This window comes from Phalaenopsis equestris, unplaced genomic scaffold (assembly GCF_001263595.1).
Source record: "Phalaenopsis equestris unplaced genomic scaffold, ASM126359v1 Scaffold000352, whole genome shotgun sequence".
NCBI classification, from domain to species: Eukaryota; Viridiplantae; Streptophyta; class Magnoliopsida; order Asparagales; family Orchidaceae; genus Phalaenopsis; species Phalaenopsis equestris.
In genome coordinates, this window is record NW_018164794.1 from 13,697 (window position 1) to 25,782 (window position 12,086).

General features: G+C 38.2%; 1 protein-coding gene across 4 annotated transcripts in view; it reads right to left on the minus strand.

Annotated features, from left to right (window-relative positions):
* LOC110026113 (ferrochelatase-2, chloroplastic) overlaps window positions 1–12,086 on the minus strand; it is a 74,632-nt gene that overhangs the window by 11,289 nt on the left and 51,257 nt on the right. For all 4 annotated transcript variants that reach the window (XM_020726913.1, XM_020726912.1, XM_020726911.1 and 1 more), the window contains 3 exons: window positions 7,753–7,856; window positions 7,548–7,674; window positions 2,261–2,413 (listed from right to left, as the gene is read on the minus strand). In XM_020726913.1, the coding sequence (XP_020582572.1) occupies window positions 2,261–2,413; window positions 7,548–7,674; window positions 7,753–7,856 (384 nt within the window). The remainder of the gene's footprint in view (window positions 1–2,260; window positions 2,414–7,547; window positions 7,675–7,752; window positions 7,857–12,086) is intronic.

The window sequence follows — 12,086 nt, forward strand, 5'->3', positions numbered from 1 at the left end:
ATATATATATATAAATATTACAGAAGCTGAAGGTATTCAATTTGCTTCCTCCTGTCGTCTGAATTTGGTTGAAAAATTTCTATATGGTCATCTCAAAATGGAGCTCATTCGCAAAGAATTTGAACTTATGCACCTCATTGGAGAATGAAAAATTGGATTATTAGATGGGAGAACACATTCTTATTCAAATTAGCAACGAAGAAGATTACATGCGCTTATTTGCTAGAAGGATAACATGAATTGATAACAGAGCAATGAAGATTCTGAAATGGTCTGTGGATTTTGACCCACAGACGGAACCGTCAATCATTCTGGTTTAGATTCATCTCCCTGGTCTGAAATTTCATTATTTTTCTCTAAAAATATTGTACTCTATTGCCTCAGCTTATGGGAAGTCATTCAAGACGGACATTCCTACTTTTAATTTGTCTCATCCTTCTGAAGTCAGGGTACTTGTTGAAAGAGGCATCACTTCACCCGCTTCTGAGGAAATTTGGTTGGGCACACAACACCATGGACATTGACAGAAGGTAGAGATTGAACATTTTCCGTCGTATTGTTCAAACTGTCGTACGTTCGGACACTCATGTTCTCAATGTCACCATCTACACCCCCCAACTCAGACCAAAAAAAAAATTTGCTCCGCTAGAGGTTGTGATTCCATCTCCTCCTGATCATGCAGGCAATATGACAATCATTCAATCTCCAGTTGTAGCTCCCTCGTCTTTGAAACCTCCTATCGTGGGGGAGAGGGAGTTTCTTCAAACCTCACTTGCCCTAGAACCTATTAGTGATAAAACAAGTGGAAATACTTCTACTGCTTCACAACCGCCTCATCAGGTCCAGAAAGATGTTAATATTACTCAGGCTCATGGGAATCAAGACGTGCAACGACCTATATCAGACCACCTTTGGAATTTTACTGATCAGATGAGTCAATCATCGGATGAGAAATGACAAGTCTACACATCTAGGAGGAAAAAGAAAAATGAAGATCTACTTGAGCTCAGGAATCTGATGGATGATACTTTGGTTATTACGAACAATGGTACACACCTTACTAATTTGTTAGCCGACTCACTTCCGAGAACTGGAGGCAGGACGACTAAAGTGGGACATCTCTAGCACTTTAGTGCCCTTTTGTGGCTTTTTGGTTTTCAACATTTTTGTATCTTTGTTTTATCTGGGTTTTGAGTGTGTTATATTGTATGAGTTGGGCTTTCTTTTAGGTCCTCTCATACAACATTTTTGTATCTTTTTCGTATTAATATATTTGCCCTCGGGCTTTCTATATATATATATATATATATATATATATTTCTATTCATTTTATTATTACATTAATTAACATAACTTACTCTGGTCACACCCTGCACGTGATAGCTCCACTAGATTCGGTGCCCTACCCCGCGAGCTCCTCTTCTTCTCCCTTCTTCCTCTTTGCACGCTAGATGCGAGTCACTCAAGGACTTCTTTCACAAAGCCGCGATGCCTTCCTCCTCGACGGCTCGATACCGATGTCGACTCCTCTGCTCAACACTAACACCAACGCCGTTGTCGCTCTTCCCCTCCTTCGTCTACATGAAAACCCTAGCGCGTCTTGTCTCTTGCACTTGCCAATCTCCTCTTTTCCTCTCCCCCAGTTAAAGAAACGGGACATTACTGGCTCCCAGCAATATTCCACATAGTGATATTATTTTGCCTTCTAAATTTGTTCATTTTTTAGTTTGAACACAAGCTGCAACTAGTTTAGCTGTTATGTTAACTTATTAGTTGCAATAAATAGGAGTAATGCACAGTTGTAAAAGGTAATAATATCACAGTATTAATAGAAACATTTCATGACCGGATTCTCTTCCAAACAGCAAATCCGTCTAACCAAATAATCCAGCAAGTAAAACTCTTTACATCAGCTGCATTGTGGAATATTGCAAAAAATTATACAGATCCATTTAATAGTTAAATGAAAATATAAGTATCCCTAAACCAATAACCACGCTATAGCACAAGGTCAAAATCATGTGCATCCCTTTTTGCCTAATGGGTGGGTACTTTGTCTCCAACCACAATATCATAAGTTCAAGGCCTATCATATATGGGTGTGTGCATGTGCTAGAAAAAAAAAATTAGGAAAAAGAAAGAAAACAAAAGCATAATTTCCAGGTAGAAGATCCCATATCGAGTTAACAAAAAGGATAAAAAAAAGAAAAGGAAAAAGGAACGAGCAGAATACCAAAAAAAAAAAAAAATACCAAAGCACCTGGTAAGCAAGTGTATAAGCATTAGTTATCTGCCGTCTCTCCAGTTCCTCCATGATCAACTCTACACACTCCTCCATCTCCGCTTTGTAAGGGTCCCCAGCTTCTTCCACATATGCAAGTGGAACACCATGCGCACTAAAGAATATCATAACCTGAATTCCAATGAACCCAGATTGTGAGCAAATCAAGTTTGTCAAGCAGCCAGATGCATCTATCAGAAGTATGAGAATGAATTGATAATAGATCACAACTAGCAAAGCTCCAAATTACTCAAAAGCATAAAATATAAAGTCCTTTGATACCAGAGTTAACCCAAACTACGACACGACAAATTTTATTACTGAATTCGAAACTACAATGACAAATCCTCAACATAAAATAGCACAAACATGTCGACATCAAATAACAACGACGGCGCTGCAAAACAAGAAAAAGAAAAGGTACAAAACGCAAAAGCAACTCTCTAAAGGATGCAACAGACCCAAAAGGGAGGGAGAAAGCAGCGATCAAATTGAAAGGTGGTTGACAACCCGGGGCTGCGGTGCCGGAAAACAGAGTGAGGGCAACATGCAGGGAGGAGGCTAGCAGCAAGTGGCGGCAGCATAGAAGAGAATAGGGGAGGTGGTAGTGGACTGGACAGCATCAGGAATCAAGGTCGGAGGCTAGACAGCAGCAAGAACCGGTGTCTAGGGGCTAGCCAGCAGCAGAAAGAGGACTGGAAGGTTGATGCGGCTGCTGGAAGGCAGTTGGAAGCGAGAACAGCAACAGGAAGAGGAGCAGGAAGGCCTGTCACCTTTCCTGCTGTTGGGAGGAGACTGGCAGCAAGCGGCGGCGGCGGGGGCGGCGGCGAAGGGAATAAGGTAGCTAGCGGTGGACTGCACATCAGCAGGAGTAAGTGCCAGAGGCAAGACAACAGCAAGAACCGGTGTCTAGGGAATGGCCAGCAACAGGAAGAGGACAGAAAGGCCGGTGTGGCTGCTGGTTGGCGGCTAGAAGCAAGGACAGTAGTAGGAAGAGGAGAAAAAAAGGCCTGTGTGGTGGATGGGAGGCAGTCGGACTGCTAGACAGCGGCAGAAAGAGGGGAACAAGCAGAGATAGTCACCATTTCGGGCGAGTTACAGCTGGATATAGCCCTCGGAAGGGAGACACGCCGAAGGCAGAAGTCTGAAAGCAGAGAGAAGCAAAACAACTCCCTAACCTAAGCAAACATTACATATCTATCTATCTATCTATCTACATCTATCTATCTATCCATCCATCTATCTATCTATCTATCAATCAATCTATCTATCTATCTATATACAAGAAATAGAAAAGGGAGGAGAATAGAATAAGTAGGAATCAAAAAGGGAAGTTGGGGGTAGGAGCGGGAGCGGCAGATCCCGCTTAAAGCCGCGAGAGAAGGCACGGAAGAAGACCCGCGTCAAAAGATACGGGAGTGGGTGCATGATAAGCCTCACGAGAGAGCGAGGAAGAAGCTCTCGGGATTGGGGAGCTTCGATTTTATCTTTCGAAGCTTCTGAAACTTCGTAATACAACGTCAGATCCACCACATTGAATGTGGTTGAAAGATTGCAGTCCCCTGATAGGTCAATATCATAGGCATTATTATTCAGTTTCTGAAGCATTCTAAATATCAATCAGCTCTGGCCCTGAGTTTTCTGAACACTCCAATTGGGAATATTTCCTTCTTCAGTTGAATCCACACAAGGTCTCCTTCTTGAAACATCACCTTATTTCTAGACATATTTGTCTTGTCTGATATTTACAGTTCTGCTTAGTACTTTCCTTTCCAACCTCCTCATAATTTTTTTTGAAAATCGTGAACTCGTTCTTCAGCATTCAAACTGATCTTTGATGTTGTCAAGAGTGGTACCAGCTTAAGTGGCATGAGTGGGTTGCATCATACACAATCTCGAACGGTGTGCAGCCTGTAGTCTGACTCACAGATTTGTAGTATGCAAACTCGGCTTGAGTTAGAATTAAATCCCACTGTTTGATGTTCTTTCCCACGAATAATCTCAGAAGGTTTCCTAGGCTCCTATTTTCTACCTTTGTCTGACCGTGCATCTGTGGATAAGCTACTGAACTGAACTGGAGCTTTGTGTCTAACTTCCTCCTCAAAGTCCTTTAGAAATAGCTCAAAAATTTGACGTCTCTATCGGAGGTGATGGTTTTGGGAATCCCTTGCAATCTCACGATTTCTCTGAAAAATCGGAGACATGAGATGCATCCAATATCTGGTAGCAAGGTATGAAATACACCATCTTCGAGAATCGGTCCACCAAAAACAGTACGTGGATAACTATCCTCACGAATCAAGCGTCGAGTCATCAAATCTGTAATTTCCTTCTTCCACACTTTCATACTCGTCCGAGTGTATCCGCTAATTGGTACAGATCGATTTACTAATAGGATGACCCAATACAGTACAAAATTGAGCTTTCGTAAACCCTAAACCTTAAAAAATCCTTCTAAGATTGCCGAACCTAATCTTATCATAAAAGTGCGTACTGTACTTTTATATTTACAAGTCAAAGTTCTAGCACACGAAAGTCGAAGTATATACTTTATACGATATAAAATTTATTTCTTTGAGTGGCAAATTGGACCACACTGGAGTATACCACTGAGGAGAGGTCTCTATTCCTTCTCTGAAAAGATCAAAATTCCATTGGAGAATTTTCTTCCCCATAAAGCTCAAAAGATAATTTTAAAAGTTGTGATTCATCTCCCATGTTTGAACATCTGATAGTGGGTGCACTACTAAACAAAATCTATTATCCGAACTACTCCATAGAATCTTCCAGAAGTAACTCAAAATATTCTCATATTTGACAAATTGAATCTCCCTCAATATGGGCAACTCAGGAGGTAGGCTACATATCTGAAAAGTATGAAATTTTCTTATCTGAAAGTGTCTAGTATCGGCTCCTCAAATTCATAGCTCTTTTGGTAAACCAATGTCACTCTTGTTGATGCTCTTCTGAATGCCTACAAAAATATACTTCGAGACGCCATAACCTCATACTCTACAAGAATGTTCATTACCTCGGATTCACTACCTTCTAGAATAGCTACAGTTAACTCAACTGGAATCTCTCCCTTGTGTTCAACAGGAATCAATGATGCCTCTTCCTTGTCGGTACTCCTCTTTTGTGCCCTCGCTCTCTTCTGTGTCTGTTGTCGCTGTCCACTTCTTCAACTGCTCAACTGCTTCTTGATCAGTGAAGCAATCATTCTACTAGTTGTACAATCCAACTCACTATACCCAATGCTGTAGCATCTAAAGCACTTCATGGGTGAGACGGATTTAGGGATGCGGCTTCATTCCACCTGTTTTCCACTCTGAATTAGCTTTCCTCTGACAGGGTCAGTTTGGATGTTCTCCTAAGTGTAATCTGACTCTAATATCCTGAGGTTGAACTTTGTCTGTAAGATGTGGTGGTCGTCCGATGATGTTGTCTCTCTACTTCTGAAACTATGGTCTGAACATTCTATTTATAGTAAGCTGATAGGAACTGACAATGTATCTCCTACTCCATCTTGAACGAAGTAGTAATCTTATGTTTCCCCTCATGCTGGCATATGGACTTCAGATTCTCGCCCCATTCCCCCCTTCAACTCTTTAGATCAAAATCAAGAAAAATCTTTCGTTGGATTTCATCCTTAATTTCTGTGAGCCTTCACTTAAGTCGACGAATCTCTCGATGCATCTGCTCTCGGATAGGCTCGTTCATGTTTCCCTTTGGTGACATAGTTAGGATTTAGATTTAGAAAGTGAAAAAGAGTGAAAAAAATTGATTTAGGGTTGCTGATTTTGAAAGGGTTAGGTCAAATTTTGACTATGGTTTGGAAATAAGAAAGAAATTTTTTGGTGGAGGGGTAAGGCAGATGCTAAGAAACCCTAGGATATCAGTATGGTTAGCCTAACTCTGATAACAAATGATACCGGAGTAAACCCAAAACACGACCGAATGTCAAATTTTATTGCTAAATTCAAAAGTTACAATGACGAATCCTCAAACATAAAACAACACACATGCAAACGACGTGTTCCAATGACAACTCTTCAAAATAAGAAAGAAAACAATACAAAAAAAATAAACAGCCCTCTAAAGGAGAGCAACAGGCCCGGAAGGGAAGGGAGAGAGCTGTGTCAGTGCTAGAAGGTGTCGGGCAGCAGGTGGTTGCGGCGCTGGAGGGCGTAGGAGTGATGGGGGACTACTGGGAGGAAACTAACAACTGGTGGTTGCAGCATAGGAGGGAGCAAGAAAGGTTGTGGTGAACTGGACAACAACAGGAAAGGACGGTTGTAGGTTGGATAGTAGCAGAAAGAGGCGACTATGGGCAGGACAGTAGCAGAAAGAGGCCCTGAAAGGACTGGCGGCAGCAAGGACAAGTCTTGAAGGAGCTAGCAACCACCGAAACAAGTCTTGGAGGGGTTGGCGGGAAAAATAACAAGTCCTGAAGGGGCTGGCAGTAGCAGGAAGGATGGAAATAGTGGAGATAATATATATAACAACTACTAGTAGTCAGAATAGGAAGACATAGAAAGGGCAAGGAACATAAATAGGAAAGGAATGGGAGGCAACCAATTTGAAAAGGGAGGATCCTCTCCCTTTGGGCAACAAGTCCCCTGGGCTGGATCACAGTATTGTAGCAGCAACACTACTACGTCCACAGTAAGCTCCCGCATCATCCTTATTCTCTCTTATATTTTATGTTTCCAATTTATTAAATTCACATACAAAGCATTGTCAATCTCCTAAAAAATAGTCTTTATCCAGTTTAGCTTTCAAAAACAAGCAACTTTTCAACTTACAAATGACAACGTCTTAGTCAATCATATCACCGAATTGTCTTCGAAATAAGAGAGGCGGCCCTATAACCTTCATTTATAATCCAGTTACTAATTCAACAGGACTTCGCAGTATGTAGCTGGCTAATTTTTTCCCTAAAAGAGGTATATATAAAGATAGAGTTGCAGATGTGTCAAATATGAAAAGGGAATTTAACTACAAAGTATTGTCCAATGCTCTTAAAATAGTCTTATGCAATTAGCTCTCAAAAAACAGGCAACTATTCATCTTGCAAATGACAGCCTCCTAGTCAAGCGTATCACCAAATTGTGTTTGAAATAAAAGAGGGGATAACCTTCATTTATTCTCCAATTAATAATTCAACAGGATCTTGTCAGTATTTTGCAGCCTATATTGCAATATTTATTTCAAAAAAAGTATATAAAAAGATAAAAGTTGCAGATGCATCAAATATGACACTGACCTGTTGGCTGCTCTCAAAAATTTCCAATTCCTTTTCAATTAGATTTGCCATGGCTTTAATATATCCCTCACGCTGGTACCATGAGGGAATGACAGTATGCTGCATATTGACCAAATACTCATCCTCCCTTCAGAAATACAAACATATAAGATTCTCCTTTTATTTTAAAAGCATCATAATGGCATTTCAACCTTAGAGTCAAGACCTGAAAATACTCTCTAGTAAGCGAAGACTTGAACCACTGGTTGATATTGAGAATTGTGGGTAAAGAGGAAGAACAACAAGTTTTGTGATGCCATCCCTTTTGATCTGTGGAAACGAAATAGGAGAGTTAGAAAGTATCATGCCATTAATTTGCAAGTAAGTTAATTCACTTTGACATGCTGAGTAGAATGTATGCACAGCCATCTCTGAAATCAAAAAAAAACGGAGACAAGAAATGCAGTTAACAAGTAGAGATATTTCTGGAGAATGTCTTAAACTCTTTCCAAAAAAATAGCAGAAAGAGTGCTGATTCTAATTAATTAAGGATCTTCTCCCAAAACTAGGAAATATCTGAAGCGTGAAATGAGACTAATAAAAAATCCCCATAATAAATAACCTGCATTTTGTAATACTCAATGGATAGTATAGTTAAAAATAAAAATAAAAAAAATAAAAAAAAACTTTTTATCAAAATTTGCATAATAAAGCCATTATTTGTTTATATAATGCATGGGCTATTAATTTGAAGGAATGTGCAATATACACTCTCTTATGAATTGGACCTAGGCCTTTGTTGAATTATTTGATCTTACATCAATTTAAACCTAATCATGCCAACGCATCTTTAGATCGAGTTCAACTAAAAGATAGGCAACTACACAGCTATTTCAAGTAATAAAGGGTAATGGAGCTCAATGAGAAGGTGGCCACAATCTTCTCATGCATTACAGACGCTTGACATGACCTTTAGATAAAAGTGCAGTCAATCTAACTGTGTTTCTAGGTCTGCCCATTATAATGATGTTTAAAAAATAAATTATATTAAACTGAAAAGGCCACTACTGGTAGGCCCATGTCAAGTATTTGTCCTGTCTCGAACAGATATACAAGCATACACTGACTGACACTGATATTTGTGATGATTTTTGGCAATACAATGAACTTTGGCAAAACAGAGTCACAAACAACCACAGATAAATAGGTCAACAAAAGTTAAACACAAATCTGTTCGATAGTATATGCCGCTGTTTTGTCGAAATTGATTAATGGTGTGTTATATTTCCTCTATAATTTAAGTAACTATAGAATCATACAAGTGATATTTAATCTCTTACGCTTTGCCTTCTTTCAATAACAAAAACAAGCCTAAGGGCATTGAACATTTTCCCCATGTTCAATTGCTCTGTAAATTTATTAAGATTTGGTTGAAATTGTTATTCTAACTGAACTAAGATGGACATAGAGTCTAAATTCATCTTCAAAAAAAGTGAACTAGTTGCAGTCCATCCTTTTCTAATTTGAGTTGCCTTTTTAAGTTGTCTCAGAGCCTTCAATAAGATTTCAGAAAATATTGAACGTTTCACTAAACTCAGCTAAGCATTTATACAGTGCTTATCTTTATGAGGCGTGTTCACAGATCAGACCTAATTAATCATGTACAATACATTTGAGGAAGATCGTTACCAATAGGGCTTCTGAGGTCGAATGTAGAGTGCGCCTATATGCCATGACTTATATAGGTTACAACTCAAGATATGCTAACCTTAAAAGGTTGGGGATAAGGTTAAGAATGTTACAACTCTGGACCCAAGTCATTATCTTAAGGTCTTCCAGTACATCGACGTACCATGATTTGCCGAAAGTTTATGACAATAAAACTCGAAGGTTAGGTCTTAGGACTAAGTCTATCTTCGGATTGTCAAATATGAAATATCAATATTAAATTATGATGTACTTTTCTTGAGGTTCAACTATGTTAATGACTTTGGTTATATCCATAACATAATTTAGTTCCTAATAATTTGTATGAAATTAAAATATTTAATGTTTATACAATCAAAAATTTAAAGGGCTAGTTTCTCTTATGAAAGATCTTACAACAAACCATGCTAACTTCTTTCTAAGTTTTATTCTTCATCATTAATAATCAATGCTAATTTATGATTTAAAAAGGTTACTTCCATATAATTTTTAAAGGTTCACTTGTGCGGTTACTTTGCTTTTAGAATGCCTTACATTAACATTAAAAAATTCATAAATTACACTCATTAAGGTTGTTTGTTTAAGTGAGAAGTTGATGTAAAGTAAAACATCTGCATAAAAAATTAGAATTTTTATGTTTGGTTTAAAATAAAGTTAGATACTTTATTTCATAGTCCATTTCCTTCACAAATATTTAAAAAATTAAATGAACCCAAGTTGATTGCACTTAATTTGCATAACAGACAATTTAGCCAAACCGCCCCAATTTAGATTTGCATTCCATCGCATCACATTGCATCGGATTTTTTATCATAAAAACATAGAGATCTTCAAACATCCCACATCAAACATGAGTGGAAAACCAGTTTGAAAATGAAAACATACTTAAATCTGGAAAGAATGTTCTAAGCATATTGAAAACCATCATCTACTAAGTTTTTTTTCCAATGAAATTCGGAGATCGCATCACAATAATGAATACGATGAATGGTAGAAGGTCCCTTCAGCTAAACAGTTTCAATGAAGTTTTGCCTGTTTCAATAGTCCTTCATGCAAAAGGGATGACAGAATTTAAGATAAAATAGTAATATCATTGCTATCTTCTATAAAAAACAAACTTGAATGTTTCTTAGGGCATGTTTGGTGCAACAATTTGGCTGCAGTGCGATTTTCATGAGTTTTATTAAATGCGCCCGATAAGCACGTTTCTGCGGTTTTTGGTTTGCTGGTACTCCTGTGGCCCCCCTCCCCCCGCTCGGCCTCGTCGTGCATTCTCTGTGCTTATGGTTTTTTTCTCCTCTTCTTTTTCTTCTTCCGCCGACACCTGTGACGAGGGTTTCCGGCATTTGCTTCATTCTTCCTCCGATATCTTCTACCCCTCATCTATTCTTAGTGGTTTTGAGAATATGGTTTGCACGGAGATTTCCTTTTTGGGATTTTCACATACATAGCACCGGAGATATCATTTTTTCTCTTTTTTTCCAATGGCTACAACTCTGTTTGCTTTGTGCTTTGCAATTTCAGTTTCGTTTTGGTCTGTCTAGTTTATGGATTTATTGGTATAATTACATATCTATCACCCCAAAGGATGGATTGTGGCTTGCTCTTGCTTTACCAAGCATCGTTTTGATATTTGAGTGGGAATTTGAAAAATCCATACAAGTTGGTGTTGGATTTATGAATAGAAATGTTTCGGGTGTTGTGTATTTTATGAATATGGATTGGGATGTTATCAAGAATTTTGATATTTGAGTGAGAATTTGAATAATGGATGAAATATGGTGGAGTTGTTAACAGCATTGTTTCGGGTGTTGTGTATGTTATTAATATAAATTGAGATTTTATCATGAATTTTTATATTTGAGTGAGAATTTAAAAAATAGATGAAAGATGGTGGTGGATTTGTTAACAGCAATATTTCGGGTGTTGTGTATACTTTTTTTTCATAAAGAATGAATGAAAGGTGGTATATTTTGCTAAAAAAAAATAGTGATGTTTCGGGTGTTGTGGATGAAAGATGGTAATGTGTAATAGCAATGATAAGCCCTTTAATTTCATGGATGAAAAATGGAATATTTTGATGTGTATATTTCATGGTTATTGAACTTCATAGTTAAGAAGATCCTTTGACATGGTAAGCATTCTATAGTTCAACTTCCATTTTGTTTTTAGTGTTTCTCTTGTACTTTCAAAATCTCCTGCAACTACTTGTTTGGTGTAGAGTGTGATGTGGAGTTGGTTGTGGAGGGGGTAGTGTGTGGTGTGGAACTGGTGATGTGGTGTGTGGATGTGGTGTGTTATATGGAGGCGGTGGTGCATGTAGTGGAGAAGGTTGCGTGTGGTGTGGAGTTGGTCGTGTGGTGTGGAGATGGTAATGTGGTGTGTGGATGTGGTGTGGAGGTGGCGTTAATGTGGTGTGGATGTGATGTGTAGGATGTTGGTATGGTGTGGAGTGGTGGTGTTTGGTGTGAGAGCAGTGGTGATGATATTATGTCAATATTAGTTTTTTTTGAGTTGTGGCAATTAATTTTGGTGGCAAATATTTATGTTTTTTAATTTTTTTCATACTAGTAACATAATGGTTAAGACAAAAGAGCTCGATTCATCCGCTATGTGAGATAAAAAAGTCAAACTAATATTTTGCGATCTCTGTCTTAAGAATGTTGAATTGAGAATTAGACCCACAGCCTATTTCAACAAGAAGAGCTAGTGAAATATTATGAAAAAGTTCAAGGAAGCTATAAAAAAAAATATGATATGATACAATTGAAAAACATTTGTAATCAACTAAAAAATGAATATAAAAATTTATGATAGGATGCAGTTGAAATACAATAATTTTATTCATTAATT